Source organism: Vitis vinifera, chromosome 7 (assembly GCF_030704535.1).
Source record: "Vitis vinifera cultivar Pinot Noir 40024 chromosome 7, ASM3070453v1".
Lineage (NCBI taxonomy): Eukaryota > Viridiplantae > Streptophyta > Magnoliopsida > Vitales > Vitaceae > Vitis > Vitis vinifera.
This window is the reverse complement of record NC_081811.1, coordinates 29947873-29970213: the sequence shown is the minus strand read 5'-3', so window position 1 is coordinate 29970213 and position 22341 is coordinate 29947873. Positions and strand designations below refer to the sequence as shown.

Sequence of the window (22341 nt, the reverse complement as noted above, 5' to 3'; positions counted from 1 at the left end):
CTTTCCTCTCCCACCCCGCATGCTAAAACCTCCCTCCTCCTATGTTAGCTACAACTTGCAATTGCAATTGCAACAGCCACCCCCACCCCCAACCCCCCGGCCCCCTATGCTTAATGTGTTAGGATTTATTTTAAAAAATAATTTTTATATATATAAATTACATAAATTTTTTTTTTCATTTTCAATGTCTTTATACTTAAATAGTTGAATACAATTTCTTTTACAATTTTCAATATATTTTCATATTTAAATATTATATATATTTTGTTTAATAAATTTAAAATATTAATATATTTATATAAAAATAAATAAATAATATCATAAATATTATTAATTTTTAATTATATATATTTAATTTAATTTTAATTTTAATAAAATATAAATTATACATTTATAACATCATCAGTTTGATCGCGATTCGACTATCGATTCGATCAGTAAATTATGAATCGGTAACTTTTCTGATTCAATGATGGACCCATTATAAAAACATTGATTTCAAGGTAAGTTTTGCAAACGGTGAAAATGTAATATTTATATATATATATATATATAAAGCGGCATAGCAAATTTACCACTCATTTATCTTTGGTTCAGAATCCTCCACTTCCCACTCACATCGCAACCGTCCACGCCAGCTAGGACACAAGATACACTGATGTGGACGGTATAGATACGATAAGTAACTTCCTTAAGCAACCACATCAGCTGAATAACGGTCCCAGAACGACACATTATGTCAGTTCAGTCACTGTCAACTCAGTTCTCTCAATATTTGAAAACGACGTCGTTTTACTGCACACTCTACAGCCCCTGCAGGCTCGCTCATCCGCCCGAGCGTTTCACTCCAATTCACTCCAAGTCTTTATCCACACCCAGCACGAGCTGAACAACGGTCTAGAAAACGGTGTCGTTTCGATGAACAAATTCTGTCCATACACTCGAAGCGGGTCAAAAACGACGTCGTTTGAATGAACCCACTCTGTCCACACGCTCAGAACCATCTCTCCAGATTCTCCACTCACTGCATGAACTGAACAACGGTCTTCAGAACGACGTCGCTTCACTGAACTCGAACTAACAATCCAATACTCTCTGCATCGATTCATCTTCGTCTCTCTCTCACTCGATGATCGCCTTGAAAGCTTCAAGCTTCGCCACACTGCAATTCACATTCAACAGAAACCGTAGATTTCATCAATGGCTCTCTCAAGCGAATTCTAGAAAATGCGCGGTCTTTTGTTCAATTGATAGACCCAAATGGAACCCTAGAACTCATTCTCCAAAGCATAATCATAACAATCATAGTGAAAGTAGTGGGAAGAAAAAGAACAAGTTTATAGATGATGATGATGACGATGATGAAGAGGAGGAGGGGGGAGAGAGAAAGGTCCATTGCGAGGTGGAGGTAATATCGTGGAGAGAGCGCAGAATCAAGGCCGAAATACTGGTGAATGCCGATATTGAATCTGTTTGGGACGCTCTCACTGATTATGAGAGGCTCGCTGATTTCATTCCTAATCTCGTTTGCAGGTATACTCCAAAAGGCAATTCATTTTTTTTTTTCTTTTTGCTCTCTGTCTGGAGCATAGGAAAGGAAAGGTAAATGACAAAATGCTGCGTTTTTCATTTAAATTAAAGATGAATTTTTTTTTTTTCGCTGTTGTTTGGTTTTGCCTTGTTTGAGTGGTGGAAAGCGGGGGGAAATGTTGAAATTCTCTGTTTGCTGCATTGACGTTCACATTCACATTTCCATTCTCGTTCAAATGTGAATGAAGACAATTTTTTGTTGTTGTTGTTTCGGTTTTCCTCTGTTTAGGTCGTGGGAAAGGGAAGGAAAATTTTGAAAATCGGTTGTGGGATTTGAATAGAAAGATCTTTGTTTATCATTACAATCCCTTGTGGGATTTGAGATAATGTTTTGTTAATTTTGTGGGAGCAGTTATTAGGTCATCACATTCTGATTAAGTCAACAAAATGAGCCACCACCTGAGGCGGCATACAGCTTCATCTGAATTCCAGTTTGCATAGATTACTGATCTGTATTTTAGTTAAAATTGTTTTCAAAATGCTGCTGGAATTTTCTCTAATAGTAAATTATTGTCTTTTTTATTGCTCTCAGCATGAAGTTTAGCATTGCTCTATTATAAGAATATTAAATTGTGGAAGAATCATAGCTTTTAATTATGTCAATGGATAAAAGAACCTGGTTGTAGTCTTGCATTTTGTTATCCACTTTGCTGCCCTCATAATATTGTATTACTCGTATTAGTGGCTTTTATTATGGCCCTTCTACTCTGTTTTGAAAAACTTAGCATGTGATTATTATCATAATTTGACTGAATTTCACATCACTTGATTGTCAGTGGGAGAATACCTTGTCCACATCCTGGAAGGATATGGTTAGAGCAGAGGGGCTTTCAACGTGCACTATATTGGCACATTGAAGCTCGTGTTGTCTTGGATTTGCAAGAAGTCCCCAATGCAGTAAGCATCTCAAAAAACTGAAATGTCTGTGTGCACATATTAAGGAGAATGTCATTGAAGTCTTAGTAACAAAGGAAATCTTTCCAGACACCTAAGCCAGAATTCTTAGGCAGAGGATTTCCCCACTTCAATCCATGTGGAAAACTGAAATAGCTACTGTGAACTTAATTTGCAGCCCATGGTTTGGGCTGATTGGTATGGTATGAGTTGCTCTTATTCTTACCAGTACTTTATATCACTCTCCTTTCCACCAGATAACAGATTTTATACCAGTCTTTTAGAACCCTTAATATGTAAAGTGTACCTGACAATTTAGCAATGTTTTTTTGATCAAGGGTTTTTGCATGTCAATTCATGCTGGAAAGCTTAGACGGCCATTTCAAACTGTAACTTCATGGACAACTCTATGGTTTGAGCCACTTGGCTTTGTGTGTATCCCTTGTTCTCATTAACGCCTTACTTCAAACCTTTCCCTTGAGCTGATGGTCCTTGAAATCTAATTCTTAACTTTGAGTTTTTGATATTTTGGTAGGAGAGTTTAATACCTGTTCCTGTTACTTCAATAAGCTGGGTGATTACTAGAGTAAAATTAGCATATTGTCCATGTAAGAGTGTGAAAGACATCCAGTCTTTTTAATGGATGAGCAAGGGAAGAAAATCATACCCAATCTGTGCATAAATTAAAACTTGTTTCCATATTGTTTAAAAATAAGCCTGTTGTTTCTAATCTTTAGGCATCAAATTCAGAGGAGTACATTAAACACTGACTGTGAGAGTGAATGCTCAGTGAGAGAAAAGATTGATGTGCTATTATTTGAACTTTGATAATCTATGATTATGGTAAAAAAAATAATGATAATAAGACTGTACGGAAAGAGAGACTTTGCACAATTTGGACAAGATCAATAGGCCAATAGATATAAAATTAACAACTAGAACACCAAGAACTCCAATTTTTGTAAAGAAGTGAGTTTTATAGACCAAATACTTGCTTGTAAATAGGTATATACAGTGTATCCTGTACATCAGTTATGAAAGGAATAACACTATTTGATTAATGTGGAAACAGCCCAGTCTTTGGGTTTGGATCTTTCACTTCTCTAGTTCTCTTTTCTCTTTCATTGCTTTTAACAATTTTTACTTCTTATTTAAGCATCTTTAAAAAATACTCATGGCTCAGGCTAATGATCGTGAGCTCCGCTTTTCTATGGTTGATGGGGACTTTAAGAAGTTTGAAGGCAAATGGTCCTTAAAATATGGAAAAAGGTATAATTCATTTACATGGTTGGAATAACGATTATATGAATGTCGAGGATACCATTCTCTATCATTCTTCTTTCTGTTCTCAAATTTTGGTTTATTCAGATGTCATTTCTTTCTTTACTATGTTAAATTCACACATGTTAGGCATGCACTTTCCTTCAGAATTTCTTCTGGACACCATTTATTTGACCACTAAACATGATTATTTTTCTAACTAAATGAATGGCTTATATGATAAATGTAAGTTTCTGAACCAAAGTGGCAGAGAGAATCAAGCTTCTTTTTTTCACAGTAATAGCATTTGCTTCATGTTCTTTGTTTATCCAAAACATATGCCAGTTATCATTGCTCTTAAAAGTAAATCGCAAAAGACAAGTTGGATAAAAAGCTCACTCCTGTCAATCATAAAATAAAAGCCTCTGTATTTATCATTGGATTCTTTCCTGCCACACCACATGCTAGCAACATGTGTATCACTAAGGAAGCAGTTAAACCTCCTGTGTTCATTATTCCATTATGTTTCTTTGGTAAGAGGTGTCTTGTATCCATTTTGTTATCGGGTTTCTGGAATGTGCTGCCCCTACTTTGAATAGGATTATGTATGGACCCTGAAAGCACTAAATACTTAGTGGCAATGGGTCTTGAGGGTCAACAACTCTTCATTAGATCCCCTTTTGTTGTCGATAATGTAATGTATCTTGCAATAAAAACCTCCAACGAATGTGTCCACCAGCAAAAGTAAATAAATAACCAGCCATAGACATCTTGGAATCAAGGTTTTTGCATATTCTAAATCAACGTATCCAACAACCTTTTTAGTTGTCCTTTATCAAATAAAATTTCTGGATCACAGGCACCTACAAGGTATGTAAGAATCCATTTTACTGCATTCTAGTGCCCTTTTTTAGGATTCACCATATACCCACTAACTACACTTACTCCATGTCTGATATTAGGCATAGCATATGTTGAGAGAGAGAGAGAGAGAGAAAGAAGAAAAACCTTAATTCTCATTCATGTAATCTCTACTTACAATTGAGAGATATATATATACAAGGCTAGGAGTCCTAACTACCATACATGTGACCTATATTAACAAGGAAAGATAATATACTATAAATACATTATATTCAACACTCCCCCTCAAGTTGGAGCATATACGTCATATGCACCAAGCTTGTTACAAATATATTTAATCCTAGGACCTCTGAGAGATTTAGTGAAGATGTCTGCTAGTTGATCATTTGAATTAACAAAACTTGTAGCAACACATTCTGATGCGATCTTCTCTCTAATGAAATGACAGTTAACTTCAATATGCTTGGTCCTTTCATGAAGAATCCCATGATGAGACATAAACGAAGTAAATGGGGCTGAAAAATATTCCCTGGCATTGTCACTGCGTAACACACGAATAAAAATATTGAACTGGGTTTGGATTTCAGCATAAAATTTCTGGAAAATAGAGAATAACTTAGCTCGATTTTTCATTAAAAATAACCAAGTACATCGAGAATAGTCATCAATGAAAGTGACAAAATACTGAAATCCTAAAGTAGACGCAATCCGACAAGGACCCCAAACATCAGTGTGGACAAGCTCAAAAGGAGACTTTGCCCGATTATTCAAACGCTTTGGGAACGAGACACGAGTATGTTTCCCAAGCTGACATGACTCACACGGAAGCGACGACAAAGTGGAAAAACGAGGGACCATCTTCTGGAACTTGGAGAGACTAGGGTGGCCCAGACGATTGTGAATGAGGAGAGGAGCATCAGTGGAAATGCAAACTGCAGGAGATGAATCCGAGGTGAGGTGATAGAGGCCTTGAGACTCACGTCCTATGCCAATCGTCTTCCCCGTACTCCGGTCCTGCAAGGTCACAAATTTATCAGAAAAGGTAATAGAGCAATTAAGAGTACGAGTGATTTTGCTGATGGAAATAAGATTAAAAGGACATTCAGGAGTATAAAGGACAGAAGTGAGAGGTAGAGAAGGCAGAGGAAGGGCTAAACCAATACCTTTAGCCACAGTTTGAGAACCATTAGCTAAGGTAACAGTAGGTAAAGCAGAGGTAGTAGTAATAGAGGAGAAAAGATCCTTATTACCAGATAGGTGATCAGAAGCTCCAGAATCTAGAATCCAGGGTCCAAGAGAAGATGTGTGGGTAAGGCAAGCAGAGGCATTACCAGGCTGGGCAACAGAGGCAACAGAAGCCTGAGATGCGGAAGAGCTCGGAGGCTGAGGCAGCGGAGAATCAGAGGACTGGGCCACATGGGCAGTGCGAGGAGGCCGTCCATGTAACTAATAGCAACGATCGCGAGTGTGGCCAAGTTTATTGCAATAGGTGCAATGAGGACGTTGACCTCTACCTCAGGTACCACCGCGACCTCCTCGAGAGCTAGTTTGAGAAACTAATACAGAAGAATCTGAAGTGCTATCAAATGGCAAAGTCTGAGTGGAGGAGATACGGAGGAGGCGAGCAAACACATCATCCAAGGACGGAACTGATGAACTACCAAGAATCTGATCGTGGACAGGCTCAAGATCCGGACGGAGGCCAATAAGAGTAAGAACCATGAAGAACTTGTCAAGCTATGTTTGTTGAACCCCAACATCAGGAGTAAGAGGCATCACAGTCAAGAACTCCTCCTTAAGAGAGGCAATTTGGCCAATATAAGTAGATAGATCCAAGTCCTGTTGGCTGATATGGACAATAGCAGAAGCCACCTTATAAAGACGTTGGATATCATTCGTGTATAATCCTTTGGCCTGAGTCCAAAATTTAAAACAAGTTTTGTAGGCCCGAAGATGAAGAAGAATCTTGGGATCAACCGATTGCCATAATACACTACATAACTGTGCATCTATCTTCCTTCACTGTACGCGGTCAACCTCAGGGATATCTGCCTCCTGTGTAATCAAGTGATCCTCATATCCTTGACCCATAAACCAAAGTTCAACAGAGGCAGACCAGGAAAGATAATTTTCATTGCCAACTAATTTCTCCGAAGTAATCATAGGAGATCCAGATATGACAGAGGAAAAAATGGAAGCTTTAGTAGCCATATCCACCTATCTGGAGAATGAAGTATGTTTGGATCGAAGAGAGCCCTAATACGGCTTCAGATTGCGGCGTGGCACCACCGAAAAAGGGAGACGGCCTCAGATCGCGGCGTGGTACCACCAGAAAGGTAGAAGAACACTTCCCAAGGCACGTGCAGGGATTGGAGTGGAGAAAAAGTAGTCGGAGCTTCGCCGGAAAAACTGTTTGGAGGGCCGACGGAGACAAAAATCCCCAAAAGAGGTACGTGCAGGGCTCGGATGGGAGAACCAGGGAGGTAGGGAGGCTGGTCGGCGTAAGGCGAAGCTGGAGGAGGAGGCGCGTCGCCGGAAAATGCCTCACGCGCCGGCGCGTGAGATGCAGCCACCGGCCGGAAAATGGTGCGTGGCCGGCGCGTGGATGCTCTTTTGGTGCCGGTGCCTTCACAAAAGTTGGATATCTCCTCCAGGCACTCCTTCTGGTATGGTCGGTGTTGGAAAAATAGGTCGCCGGAAAGTTCGCCGGAAAAGTTCGCTGGCGGTGAATGGTTACTAACGACGATCCGACTGACCGGAAAGTATTGGGAGATGGGGAAGGTGACCGGAAAGAAACACGGTCACCGGAAGGTTTCCCGGAGTTGATGACACGGGAAACAGGAAAGAATTAGGTTTTCTTCCTTGGCTCTGATACCATGTTGAGAGAGAGAGAGAGAGAAAGAAGAAAAACCTTAATTCTCATTCATGTAATCTCTATTTACAATTGAGAGATATATATATACAAGGCTAGGAGTCCTAACTACCATACATGTGACCTATATTAACAAGGAAAGATAATATACTATAAATACATTATATTCAACAGCATATATCATTAAATACATGAGATAACCAAAAACATTTAAGGGGATTTTGACGTAAACTCCACCTCGTTTTTGTACTAGGACATAATTGAGATGATAATCTAAAATATGTAGCAATAGGGGTATTCAAATGTTTGGCTTCACTTATATTAAATCTCTACAGTAACATACTAACATACTTCTTTAGAGATATCCACAATTTTCAGAGCTTCTTTATTGATGTAGTTCAATCTGATGAATTTTCTTGGCAACCCCATGATTTCTCATATCGAACTCATTACTCAAAATATACTTCAAAATTTCAATTTCTTTCTTACTTTTGACAACAATGAACATATGATCAACATATAAAATAAGCAGAATAGGGGATCCATCATTAAATAGTCTAAAATAAACACAATAGTTATACTCACAACACACATACCTGTGGGACCCTAAGTGTCAAAATGCTTATACCTTTGGCTAGGAGCTTACTTTAAACCATATAGAGACCTTTTCAATCTACATACTAGATCTTTATTTCTTAGGTCCAGAAAATATTCCGTTGTTTCATGTATGTTTTCTCCTCTAACTCACATTTAGGTCATTTTCACATCTACATGCTCTAATTCCATGTCTAATATGGCAACAATAACTCAAATTGAATCATGTTTCACAATAAGAGGGGAAAACATTTCATTGTAGTCAATTTTTTCTTTCTACGATAATCTTTTCATTGCCAATCAAGTTTATACCTTTCTCATTTTTCTTTTTCTCTCTTTTTTTTTTTTTTTTTGAAATGACTTCATTTTTCCTACAGACCTGTTTACATCCAATTGATTAATTTTCTTTAGGTAATTTTACTAATTCTCAGGTCATATTATTTTGAGATGATTGCATCTCCTCTAACATAACATCTAGCCACTAATCATCATCATCCAATTTTATTCTATCCTAAAAGCAATATGGATCTCTACTTCTTGATGCACCTTTGCTTAGGGATTTCTAATTTATTTTTTCTTATTGTCTATCTAAAAAGAAAAAAAATATGGACCTCTAATACTCATAAATAATACAAAAGAAACCATGTTTTCAAAACCATAATTTATTGGGTCTTATGTGATTGCCTTTCTCTATTTATGACAATGCTATAAGAATTATTGAATTTCATCGAGACATTTTTCTGCCCTTTTTTATGTTCATTTTCTTCTTTAGCTACTCATTCTTTCTCAAATTTCATCTCAATAGTTTTTTTTATAGTTGAATGTGTTTGTTAACTGTTTCATTTGTCCTTAGTCTTTCTTTCCGTACATGCCTTTTATCGTACACATCTTTACTCACCACTTAATAATCTCTAGATCTCAAAATTTATGGCTCTTAATTTCTTTTTCAAATCTAAGAAATATGCATTTTTTTTTAACTTTAAGTCAAACTTTAATCTTTCTTCACTCGACATATAGACTTATGACATAAGTAGGACAAAAAAAAATATTTTTAAGAATTGAAAATTCAATTGGTTTGTATAAGAATTCTTCTTTTGGAATCTTAAAATCAATAAAAAAAATGAAAATAGATGAATTATATGATAGGTTGTATTGACAATCTTTGCCTAGAAATTTTTGGTAATACAACATCAAATCTCATACACCTAGTGTGTTGTTCTAAGAGTGTTTTTTTTTTTTTTTTTTTTTTTATCAAAAACGAAATATATATTAATAATAGTAAAGTTTAAGGGAAGGATGAGGGGTCTTTCCCACAAAATACAAAACATAATCAAAGTAAGATTAGGCTTTTCCACTATACAAGGAGAACTACATATAAAGACATGTGCAGAATATCTCAAAAACCAAAATCAAACTCTCTCATTGTTTTCCACCCCTTGTGACTCACAAATGGAAAGCCAACTAAGTTGAATAACATTAAGTGGAACTCCTATAAAAGTGATAGTACAAGAGGCTCAAAAGGAGGAGTAGAAGTGAAGATCCCACAATATCCTTTTCGATTTGTATTCTTCCCCAAAAATCCTAGCATTTCTCTCTTACTACACAATCCACAATACAATGAGGTAAGTGATTTGTCAAAGAGTCTTGCCTCTGATTGAATTTCCCAATCCTTTAAATGAGATAATCATCATATCTCCAGTACTCCTAGGCCGAACTTGATCCATATTAGCTACATTGAAGAGCTTATGCCAAAGCTCCAATGTTATTGGCCAATGTAGAAAAAGATGGTCAATTGATTCTCCACTTTCTTTGCATAATCTTCTTAGCTGTAGCATTTTATTGTTATTTACTTTCTTGTGCATCACTAACCAAGTAAAGGCCTGACCTTTGAAGGGGCTTTGATTTTCAAACAAAATTAGCCAGAAGGAATGGGATTGGATTTGAGGAATTGCACAAGACCATGAAAAAAGATTTTACTGAGAATAAACCAAAGGGAGATAAATACCAAGATCTTGAATCTATGATAAAAAGAGACAAATGCACTGAAGTGAGCAAAGACATGAGTCTTTCAAGAAGTACAATTTTGAAATCAATTTGCAACGAAGGTTAAAATTCCAAGAAGACGGATAGGAATTACCAAGGACAATTGAAATGAGAAGATCTCTCACTGAAACAACTCTATAAAGATCTCAAAATCGTGAACACAAAGGTTGACCTTCCCACCATAAATTTTCCTAGAATTGGATTCTCTTCCCAAAATCAAATCCTTTACATATGAAATATCAAGTGATATCAGATTTTCTGCTATACTTCGTAAACTTCTTGTTGCTATACTCAAGTCCATTATCCAATTTAAAATATTTTATTTTTCTTCCAGTTTGGTTTAAATCTTCTTTTATTGCATAAATATGTTAGAGACCTCTTATTTATGCTTCATAAAATAAACACATTATTTTTTTGAATAGTCATCAATGACGCAAATAAAATAACCAATAGAAGGAACTAAGACAAGATTCCAAACATCAAAATAAACATAATTAATACTAACTAAGCTCGTATAAAACGCTAACTTAAAACTGATGTTGCGCTACTTCTTGTGTACACAATTCACGGAAGTCCAATTTTCAAACTTTTTAATAGATTTCTCTTATGTAATTCCACAATGCTTTGTTCACTTAAATGTCCAAGACATATGTGATATAATTTTGCATCAATTAAATCTAACTTTGTTGTTATGGAGAGTGTAACTCTACCTACAGTAGTTATGCCCACTAAATTATATAAATTTTCAATCTTCTAACTTTTCGTAATTACTAATGCTCCTTTAACTACCTTCAACTTTTCACCTCTAGCATGTAGCAGCATCCCAAAGCAAAAAATGCTCTAAGAGAAATCAAGTTCTTATTCAAATTAGGAATGTGTCTAACATCCATGAAAAGTCTCACCGCTCCATTGAACATTCTAAATTTTATTGTTCCTATTTCAACAACCTTATATAATGCATCATGGCCTATCAAAATAGTCCCACAATTATGTGATTCATAAATGTCAAACTAGTCCCTATGAAAGCATATATGGTAGGAGTAAGCTGAATTCACAATCCCAGTATTTTGAAGAAGATTTTTACCTATTAAAACCATCAACGAATTTGTTCTTTACCTCCTTCATCTTTAACTTCAACAATACTGGTTGCAACTGTAAGATTCTTCTGATTCTTTCTTCTCAGTCTCTTCTCAGAATTTTGCAAAATTTTATGATGTCTCTTTTGGCAATAGTGAAATTCTATGGCTTGATGCGAGTGTTATTGTGACCAGAAATTATTTCCATTTAATGATCTTCCTCTCTGACAACCTCTTCCCTTTTTTCTTTCACCAAGTAATCTCCTTACTATTCTCCACAAAAAGTTTTGTTCTTTTTTTCGTATTACAGTAATGCACCAATAACATGATCCAATTTCAAAGTTTACTTTCTGTCCAACTACAAGGTCACTTTGCCCTTTTATTCAAACATTACCCATTGCAACAGTTTCAAAGTTAGTCTGTTGAAAGTATTCAAGTGATGCAGTAGATTTGCATTTTGTGCCATATGTAGACCATACAACTCCTTCACATATGGCTTGTTTGACTTCATCGGTTAAGTTCATATTGTTTATTACCTCATCAGAGGGATTTAGATGGATCGCACTATCAGACTTCCCATGCATCTCTTCAAACATCTCATTTATCATATATTCAGGCTTCTTCAATTTGTACTGCAATGCCTTGTGTTCCTGGTTGAATGAGCAGGTCCATCATTTGATGTTGTTATAGAGAATTATACCCAGAAAATTTTTCTATCTCCTACTTAGTACTGGACATTGAAGGTTGTAGAGATGGATTCTCCTTTGGATGTTATGATATTCCAAATGACGGAACCACAAATCCATGTGTCAATAGCAATGTAGACATTTTGTAATATGGCAGTCCTACTTTGTTGAAATTATGTACAATTACTAGTTACTAAACTCAATTTAGGATTGCACAATTTTTTGGCTAGTACATTATTCAAGCAAAAGTAGATGGTAGTAGAAAAACCAATAAGAAAAGTTATGGCACTAGTAACCATTGGAGAAACTGATTAACAGAATTTTTTATTTTTTATTTTATTTTTTTTATTTGGTTCTATTCCATGATGCATAATAAAGAAACTAGTGATAAATCTAAGAATTCTTTTTCATATTTGAACACATCCATCATAGTTAGTTTAACATTTTGTAACAAAGTAAAGGTGGCTGTATTTTTCCTGGATAATTATTCTGCTTTCCCATTCTTCATGATCAACATTTATAAAATGTCAAGCATTTTTTTCACTTTTCTTCTCTGTGCTTGATTATTATGCATTTCATAGGTCTTCAACAACTTCTCTATCATATGAAGTCAATGTGATTCCTAGATTCAACTTCCCAGCCATCTTCTTGGAGAGGATAATTAGATCAGATCTTCCTGTGAATCTTCAAGCCTTGGCTTGTAGATCTGAAAAGAATTTTGAAGGGAATCAGAAGATACCATTCATAGAGAGTTCCTTGGGTACAGCATCAATTGCAGACGTTGCTAACCCTGGCATAGACCTGGATGGTGCTTTATCTGTGGAGAAACTGTCTCCAGGAGTCTTCAAGAAGAGTCATGCCAGCTCTAGTTTTGATCCCTTGTTCCAATCTTCTAGTGAGCTGAGCAGTAATTGGGGTGTATTTGGGAAAGTTTGCAAACTTGATAGGCCTTGCATGGTGGATGAAGTTCATCTTCGTAGATTTGATGGCCTATTGGTAACTGATTGACTCTAGACTTTTCTCATCTGGCCTTCCTCTCCCAGAGAAAGGCACTTTTGTTTTGACAGTCACTGATAAAATGGTTTTGGGCTGAAGGAAAATGGAGGTGTCCATCGCTGTGTTGTTGCTAGCATGACGGTGAAAGCTCCGGTTCGTGAAGTATGGAATGTTTTGACTGCTTATGAGACACTTCCTGAGTACGTAAATATATGCTTCTGTTTCATGGACTTGTAATTGAACTGCCAACCTGAATGTTGGGAAGGGAATTCAATTTTGAATGTTATTATTCTCTTCCAACAACTTCCCTCTTTGATCTTTACATTGCATAAATCAATCTAATAATAGCCAACACAAAGTGTTATGTTCTTGTAAAGAGCCATTCAACCATTGGATAAATTACTCATAACTAAAGCTGAATTGAAACCCAATGGAACATGATAGCCTCATGCAGCAAGGAAATTCTACTCCATAAAAAAGCTTGAAAATATCATTTTCTGTATGTATATTTTTATCATCTGAAACTTTCTATGGGGAATGGTATAGAAGGGAAAGGAATTGGAGTTGAAGTATAGTTTCTTTAGTTAGAAAGGCATGAGACATCCTTTATGCTGTAATATGTAGGATGGTTGATGCTTGGCATGTTGTGCTATTGTCTATACTGCACTTGTGTATACACTGGTCCACCAGATCCAATATTAGTTTGGATACTGAGAAAAGCTGTCCACCTTTATTTATTTCAAACTTAGAAGAATTTCTGTATTATGCCTTACCATTACAGATCTATTACGAAGTTTGTCATATATTTTTTTTTCTTGTTTTTGTTTTATTTTTTTATTTGTTTTATTTTTTTATTATGTGCCTTAGTCTAATAAATCTTCAAGTCCATCCATATATAGCCTTTGAGAAACAGTGAGGGACCAATTCTAAAATCATTAGGATAATTTTTTTCATGAAATTGTTCACGGTTTACCTCTTTGTATGTGCATAACTAGCATCTGAGCAAGGAATTATGACAAATGACTGAAAGTGTTTTGTCCAACACTGAATACAGCTTGAATCCTTTTTGTGTCATTTTCCTCTATCTTGCTGTATATTGTGTTGAATTATTGTTTACCATGTCTTTTTCTCATAACCCATAACTCACCTTCGTTTTCCTTTTAAACCTCATTAAGAATATTTAAGTTCTACAATAATTCAAGTCACCTAGGTGGGCAATAGATTCAGATTAATTCCAAACTCATCATAGATAAGCCTTCTCCTTTTATATTTGACATTAGTTCTTGTATGTAAATATCTTAGGAGGAAAAATTGATACAAGTACAAAAATTCCTGCAAAGTGTGTGAATTGCAAACTATGTATATAATAATTTCCCTAAAGTTTTTTCCTTTTTTTTTTTCCTTGTTCATTTTTTTGTTGTCATGCTATTTTCCAAATTCTGTTTTTGGCAATTAATATTGTTGGAGATTCCAATGAAGTAGACAACTAGAAGAAAACTAGTGAACCCTGTGATGAGGATGAATCTTCAAGATATATATCAAGAAAGGGAATTAATATTAGTTGTAATTAAAGTAGGATTAATATTACTTGGAATTAAATTAGGATTAATATTTGTTGGAATCAAATTAGGATTAGCTAGTTAAGTTATAATATAATTAGAATTTGAGTCATGATAGGTTATTATAGTCCTAGTAGACTTGGGATGTTGTAATTAGAATTAGAATCATAATAGATTATTAGAGTTCTAGTAGACTTTGGATTTCTTAGAGAAGCCTATAAATAGACTAATCAATGTAAATCAAATGGATGAATTGATATTAATAATGTTATGTTTTCTTTCATTGCAAGGTTGCAACCTCAATGGTGAGACTCCATTGATTTTCTTCTAGGTCAAACTCCTAGAAGACCTTAGTGAGACTCTAAGGTTTTCGATCTTTTCTTCGTTGTTGTTTTCTTTTTCTCAATTTCTTATCTTATATTTTTCTCTACCATAAAATTTATTCCTTGTTCCTCTCCTTACACCCTAAAAATAAAACCCTAGCCCACCTACCCTTGAGTGTAGGCAACCATCCTAGGGTTGTCCTACATCACCCTGAATGCAACATAAAAATAAATTAGAGAAATATCATGATTCATCTGTTTGTTGAAGCTCCAAATCACAGAGCAACAGTTGAGACCAAATGTCAGTGGTGCCTGTTACACTTGCTTGAAACCAAAAACTGTTTTTGGTCTTGCATCACATAACTGAACAATGTTTAGTTCCCTACTCATACCCATTTTTGTGAACCTTAAAGATTTGGCTCCAAGTTGATAATACATCAAATAAATGGTGTAGATGATGCATCTGTGTAATGCTTATTCATTCAAGATCAACAGAGTACTTTGGATTTTTTTGACAAATTCTTGGAGCTGAGAGATTCATTTATTTGGCCTGCTTGGCCAAATGGTGCATTGGGGGCTGGGTTTGTTTGATTAAGGAATGGTGTTGAAGCTGGAGGATGGGTGGGAGCATATTAAGTCTCATGTAGAGTCTGGAACATAGATGGTGGCTATGAATGGATAGTTTCTATGTTACTGGTGGATGCTTTTGAAAGGATAGAGAGCTACAGGAAAATCTTGGAGAAATTAGGATTTATAGGCAGAGGACCTATAATACATAGATGGTGATTTCAATGTGGTCTGATCCCCACCGAGAAGAATTTCTAACAGGATTAACCCAGAGATAATGAGTTTTCTGATCTTGTAACCCATTATAACATGATGGACCATCCACTACGGGGATGGGCATACATGGGCTAATAGTCAAGAGGTGCAGCCAATGCCCCAGATCAATTGGCTTGTGATTTCCATGCTGTAGGAAGAAAACTTTTTGGATGCTTCCCAGGGTATCCTTCCTAGACCTGCTGCAGACCATGTGCCAGTTTTGCCTGATTTTAAGAACCCAAAATTTTACAGGCCCTAGTTCATTTTCATTCTTGTATTTTTTTAATATTCACATAATTAAATATGTAATTCTTACCATGCTAGTTTCTATAACTATAATAATACCAAGGCTTGATAGGATGGTTTTAAAAACTTAGTTTTTGGCCCATATTATTCATTACCAAAAGGAATCCAGTAACATTGTGACACAGAAAAAAGATACACCTATGAGTTATATAGTGTAATTTTCATCCTGTTAAATATCAGAAAATTATAGAAAATGATATATAGGCCTTTTCTTTCTTGTTGAATCATGTGTATTTATCTTCCTGATATTGTTTCCTCATGGATTTTTCCATTCTGTATGGCATTCATCGATCTGTTGAACTGATCCTTATATGAGGAAACTATAGAAAGTTACTTGTAATATAGTTCTTTTCTTGCTTTTCCAATCGTTGTTTTTATCTTCCTGATATTGTTTCTTCATGGAATTTACCATTTTCAGGATTGTTCCAAATTTAGCTATTAGTAAGATTTTATCACGAGAAAACAACAAAGTTCGAATTCTTCAGGTACATACCAGATGTTCATCATAATACATGTTAGAGACAATGCTTCCTTCTAAGAATGTTTATTTATCCCTGCAGAACTGGATTAAAAGGAAATGCTTTTCATGCCTAAAGGTGTATATACTTGTGAAATTTTCCTGGCTTTGGATTGCTATTAGTTGTAAGAGCATCAACTAAGTATGAGGCAAGAAACTGGTAGTAGTATTATGCTAGCAAGCAGGGAAGAGAAAGAGTGGAAAAAGAAATTAAAAAAATTAGAAGCTAAATTCAATTGGAATGATGCAATAAAGAGGATAAATTAAGAAATTATGCATTTGGGATAAAATCCAGGACCTCTTAACTTGCACCAGTTTCTAGTGTAAGTCCCAATCTCTTTGCCAAGGGCATTATGAAGTTTCTGGAGAACATATGACCTTGTGTTCATTTGATTCTTCTGTAATCTTTTAACCATTTTGAAAAACCACATATGTTATCAAACAGTGATGCAGTTGAAACTTTTCTTGTGCCATCGTTTTTGTTCCTTGTTATAAAAACGTCAATATTATTACAAATGTTGCAGGGGTTACTGATTTCTCTATTGTTACATAGAATTCAAGAGAAGTTGTGGGCTGTACTCTAATTTAAATTTGTTATTTGAGAAAAAGAACTTTTACTTATAAGTGCTTTCATTTTGTGTTGATTTTGCAGGAAGGCTGCAAGGGCTTATTGTATATGGTACTTCATGCACGTGCTGTTCTAGACTTATGTGAACAGCTTGAACAGGAGATTAGTTTTGTGCAGGTTGAGGGGGACTTTGACTCATTCCAGGGGAAATGGATTCTGGAACAACTTGGTAATCAACACACACTATTGAAGTACACTGTGGAGTCAAAAATGCACAGGGATTCCTTTCTTTCTGAAGCTATCATGGAAGAGGTGTGCAAATCTTATATTTTTGTGGCAACCATGGCTTGCAATTTTGCTTAGGCTCCATTTAATTCTTTCAACCAATAAGGAAAAAAGAAAAGAAAAATGTTTGAAAAGGCTTCCTTCAGTATTTTATGCATTTTGTTTTGATCTTTTCATGATTTTCTTAAAAAAAAAAAAAAAGAGGGTTAATGCACTTATGGTAGTCAACTTGAGGCTTGGCTCAAGTTGTAAAGGAATGGAGAAGGTTTGTGGGAGTTTCCAGGTTCAAGTCCCATTGGGGACAAAAAATTTACTTATCAAAAAATAAAAAACAATAATAATTTTTTTTTTAATTGATCTGGGTAATTGTATAAAAAAGGTTCTTTTAAATATTTAGAGGCCATGTCCATATGAAAAGTTGTCACTTATGGCTTAGAAAGAATGGAATTTCTAATGATTGTTAGCCGGTAAGAAACATAAAATAACATGCATTGTTGCAAATAATGCTTTAAGTTGTAAATTTCAATCAACTTTTTCTGGAGCCTTGATAGAAGCTCTACAAATAACTTTTGTCAACTATTGTAGGTTATATATGAAGATCTTCCATCAAACTTATGTGCAATTCGAGATTACATTGAAAAAAGGGAAGCATCTAATTCTTTGGAAACATCTGACTATGTGAGATATTCAGAGGAACAATTCATTTCATCTAGCAATGGCAGAGATGTTGATTATCATCCTAAGCCAGCTGACGAGGTTTCTGATGTCAGTGGTCCAAATCCACTTCGACAGAGACCCAGGGTTCCAGGCTTGCAAAGGAATATTGAAGTTCTTAAAGCTGAGCTCCTGAAATTTATTTTAGAGCACGGGCAGGAAGGGTTTATGCCCATGAGAAAGCAACTTCGTAAGCATGGAAGGGTGGATATTGAGAAGGCAATCACACGCATGGGTGGCTTCAGAAGGATTGCCTCATTGATGAATCTCTCCCTTGCTTACAAGCACCGTAAACCAAAGGGTTATTGGGACAACCTTGAGAATTTGAAAGAAGAGGTAAATAGTTAAACTTACTCTGACTAGTGGTAGGTCACTCCAGCCTACATTTCTCTATGATTTTTGTTGTTTTATCTATTTCTATAATCAGAGAATTTATGAAGGTAAAAAGAGGTAAGCCAATGAAAAATGATTAATGAATCTAAATATGGTTTTATTAATCCAAAACAATTAAAGAATCTAAATATGGATTTCTTAATACAAAATATCCTAGTTGGTAATTTATTTGATGTGATATTATTACTATTATTAAAATGATGATGATAACAACGATTATTATGATTATTAGTATTATCATTACTAAGAGGTAAAATAATTAAACTCTGATGGATGTTCCTTGGGTAACCATTGTAAGACGGGTATTGCGGTGTGATTAGAGATTGCTTTGGTACAATATCAAGAGCTTTGTCCAAGCAAGTGGGTTTGGGGTTCACTATTGAGGCAGATATTTTGTCTTGCCGTAGGCAAAACCTTTAGGCCTCTCCACCTTAACTGAAGAGGGAGATTCTGCTATTGTTACATCTTGGGTTATTAATAAGGAAAGAAGTTCATGAAAGTTTGACAATTGGATGTGCAAAATATTAGATGTGATCAGTGAGTTAGATTGCTTCCTCTCTTGGGTTCCTCGTTCAGCTAAACAAGGAGCTAAGCCTTTGGCCTTCTCGGTCAAAGACTTTCTTCTCCCTTTGAGTGTGCTTATATTTCTCTTCTTTGTATTTCTTCTTTCGTATGAGGCTTGAAAATTGGTTATTCTTTAACCTTTTTGTACATCCTTTAAGGATTGCTCGTGCCTTTTGTATTTATCTTTTTATGATAAATGAAGATGGTTGTTTTTGTTTAAAGAAAAAAGAAAAAGGAAAAAAAAAAAGGTAATTAAACTTAAGTTTGATTAGTGGTAGGTCATTCAAGCCTCCAATTCTTTTTTATTTTTACCTTTTTTATCTATTTCCACCATGGGAATTAGGTAAGGTAAAGAAAGAGAGGACAATGAAAAATGATCAAAGAATCTAAATATGGATTTCTTATCTCAATCGTGTTAACATTGGTCATTCCAAATTTTACAGATTACTCGTTTCCAGAGGAGCTGGGGTATGGATCCCTCATACATGCCCAGTAGAAAAACTTTTGAACGAGCAGGTTTGGAAAATATATCTCCATCGCTTATTATGATACCATCTCTTGTTGTTGCAAGCTGTTGGCGCCTTCATTTTACTTGTTTTTCGAAAGTAAATAGACTACTCTAATTTCCTTCCAAATATTTAAGTTTCAAAAGGAAAACAAGACTCATTGACTAGAGTAAGCTCCAACTAGCTTTAGAATACAACTAAATTTTTTGTTTTCTGCCACCAAAGAGGAAATAGTGTTGGAAATATCAAGTTGTAGGAAGCTTCATTTTCTTACTTTTCAAGTCCAAGTACTCTGCATTTATTTCCTAATAAACTATTGAAGAATTGAAGAGTTGAAGGAAAACTAGAGAATCAATGACAAGAAAACATCCTTGTAACCTCAGCACACTAAGAGGCAAATAAGGTCACAGACAAGAGGTGCTTGCAAGCACCAGTTGTGCTCCCACTAATGAAAAGTCTTAGGTGGTGTTTGTTTTTTTAACCTTATGCTGAATGTAATTTACATTGAGACTTCAGCTATTTGTCTAAAAATATATATATATTTTTGAACTTTTAACTTATTTACCAATATTTTTAATTGAATAGAAAAAAGGTAAAATATATGGTCTTTTTTTTTTAAAAAAAAGAATCTAAAAAGTTAGTTGATTCACAATTCTAACCCCCACCGGACTATCATTGTGAAACAACCACTTTTTTCTTTAATTTGATTTAAGTTTTATCAATCTAGTCTTTTTTCAAATTATTAGCTTTAAAATATAAAATAATCAAATATTATTATTTTTTTGTAAGGGTGATAATGATAATTTTTTTATTATAATAATTTATATTATTATGAGATTTTTAAAAATATTTTAAATTACTTTTTGATCAAATAAGAATTAATATAAAAATTAATTTTTTGACGCATTAAGATGTTGAGTTTCAGAATATAAAAAACAAACAACTTAATACTTAATAGAAATAAAATAATAAAAAAACCAATAACTTAATACTTAATACTATTAAGTTCTATTTAGAGTTAAGTTAAATTAAGTTCTATTTAAATTTAAGTAAAAAAAAAAAAAGAAAAAAAAAACACCACTTCAGTCTTTTGTTGTCTTCAACAAAGTAAAAGGTTTTGAACTTCAACCTTAGGTTAAAGTCCTTTTTTTCTCTGCAGCGGAAGTTGCCCCATAACAAGTATACTTAAACAAAGTTGTCAAAGAATGTGCTCAACTTGATATTTGATTTGCACTCAAGGAGCATTAATTTCTAAAATATTTACAGAAGCTTTCCAGATATGTTTGTTCTCATTCTAGGAATTTGGTAGATGTGCTAGGGGCAGAGTTCTTTGCCATTGTGCATTACTCACCACCCTTAGGGTGATTTGGACAGAGAGGAATACTAGGATATAGATAAAGATCCTGTTTGCAGTTGAATGAATTGCATTCCTTGCTTGACATCTCTGAGTTTCCATGACCAAGGTATGCCTCTTTGGCCTTGTCAGATGTGAATATTAAACATTTCTTGACCTCTCTATTGCCATGATCAAGCCATGCCTTTTACTTTGTTTGGTTGGAGGAGAAGTTGCCTGCTTGACCTCACTAGGAAGTAGACATATTATGGATGGATCCATAATTTTTGCTTTTAGTGGAGGTGTACTTGGGTAATGATTTTTGTTTTACTTGTGTAATGTTATTTCATGCTTCTCCTTAAGAGGCTTTTATTTCTCAAGAAAATTTATCCATTTCACATAAAGAAAATATTTACCATGTTCTTTTCACACTGCAGGTGCATTTTAAGAAACTAGTGTAATTGTTGACTTGAAAAGGGTCATTGCATGTGGTCTTCAAGATTCCTGATTCATAGAGTTTTGGAATTTTTCTGCAGGGCGTTATGACATTGCGCGTGCACTGGAGAAATGGGGGGGCCTTCATGAAGTGTCGCGTCTTCTTTCCCTCAAGGTTAGGCACCCCAACAGACAGCCAAACCTCACCAAACATAAGAGAAGTGACTTTGTAGCGTCTCCTGATATGGTGGTTGACGAAGACAGGACAACATCCAAACCCTATGTTCCTCAAGATGCACAAAAATGGCTCATGAGCCTACAACATTTGGACATTAATTGGGTTGAATAGTAACATACCATTATATCTTTGTCTATAATATCTTGATATCATTTTGGTAGTTTTGTTGCCTTTTTGTTTTAGGCATTGGGTATCGATGATTAATTTTCACTCTAGTTGGTTGCCCTAAATGAAGTCTTTGAAGAATGTCAAGAAGCAGTGAAATATATTTGATGGAACCTGTTGAAACTAAACCATCAACAGTAACACTTGGCCCCAAATGAGAATTTAGTAGAGCCTTAGAGCCTATACTTGAAAGTGAGCTACCATTTTCTTGTGCTCTGTTACATTTTGGCTCTCCTGGGACTTGGGATATTGGAAGATGCCGGGAATTTGCTCTATTTTAGATCATACAACACAAAAGGAAAGAGAAAACATGCAAGAATTTTAAATTCCCTTGTTTATCTTTTGAGGTCCCTTCTTAACAAACCTGGCAAGGTAAAGAGGCCTTACGTCCCTTACCAAAATTCTCCCTACATGCTTTACCTGTTGAATATTAATCACACAAAGTTAAAGTTCACATCAGCAATAGGCCTTAACTTTGGCATGTCACTTTCTAGAATCACAACAACATTTATCATTAGCCAAATAAAAATGAGAAGAAGAATCTAAATCCAAGATAGAAAAACTATTTGATAGAAATCCTTGTTCGTACAAAGCCTTACTTCAATAGAATTCAAGTTAACACCATCAAAATGAAAAGGTAGAAACCTCATTCTAGGTATACCCTCCAAATGCAAATTAAGTTGGTATGAACCTACTTGAAGAACATCCTTTCAACATCTGCTGATCATGGTAGCCTAC

At 35.2% G+C, this 22341-nt stretch overlaps 1 protein-coding gene across 3 annotated transcripts; it reads left to right on the top strand.

Moving 5' to 3' along the window:
• The first annotated feature begins 867 nt into the window (after positions 1–867).
• Positions 868–21690, top strand: LOC100262883 (uncharacterized). Of its 3 annotated transcripts, XM_002273328.4 has the most exons (10): positions 874–1533; positions 2367–2487; positions 3668–3753; positions 12461–12875; positions 12975–13075; positions 16304–16370; positions 17055–17282; positions 17841–18305; positions 19370–19442; positions 21302–21690. In XM_002273328.4, the coding sequence occupies exons 1-10, from the start codon at positions 1130–1132 to the stop codon at positions 21547–21549; spliced, it is 2208 nt and encodes a 735-aa protein (XP_002273364.1). In that variant the 5' UTR covers positions 874–1129; the 3' UTR covers positions 21550–21690. The 3 variants fall into 3 exon arrangements, with proteins under 3 accessions (XP_019076853.1, XP_019076854.1, XP_002273364.1); XM_019221308.2 differs by lacking the exon at positions 19370–19442 and having other exon boundaries at positions 868–1533; XM_019221309.2 differs by lacking the exons at positions 2367–2487; positions 3668–3753 and having other exon boundaries at positions 868–1533.
• The last annotated feature ends 651 nt before the right edge of the window (positions 21691–22341 follow it).

What these genes read in the sequence shown, in the direction of transcription:
- LOC100262883 (XM_002273328.4), top strand. Translation starts at nt 1,130, where the DNA reads ATGATCGCCTTGAAAGCTTCAAGCTTCGCCACACTGCAATTCACATTC. An exon ending in CTGAAGCTATCATGGAAGAG is followed by an intron (nt 17,283 to 17,840) that starts GTGTGCAAATCT and finishes CAACTATTGTAG; the next exon opens with GTTATATATGAAGATCTTCC. An exon ending in TTGAGAATTTGAAAGAAGAG is followed by an intron (nt 18,306 to 19,369) that starts GTAAATAGTTAA and finishes CAAATTTTACAG; the next exon opens with ATTACTCGTTTCCAGAGGAG.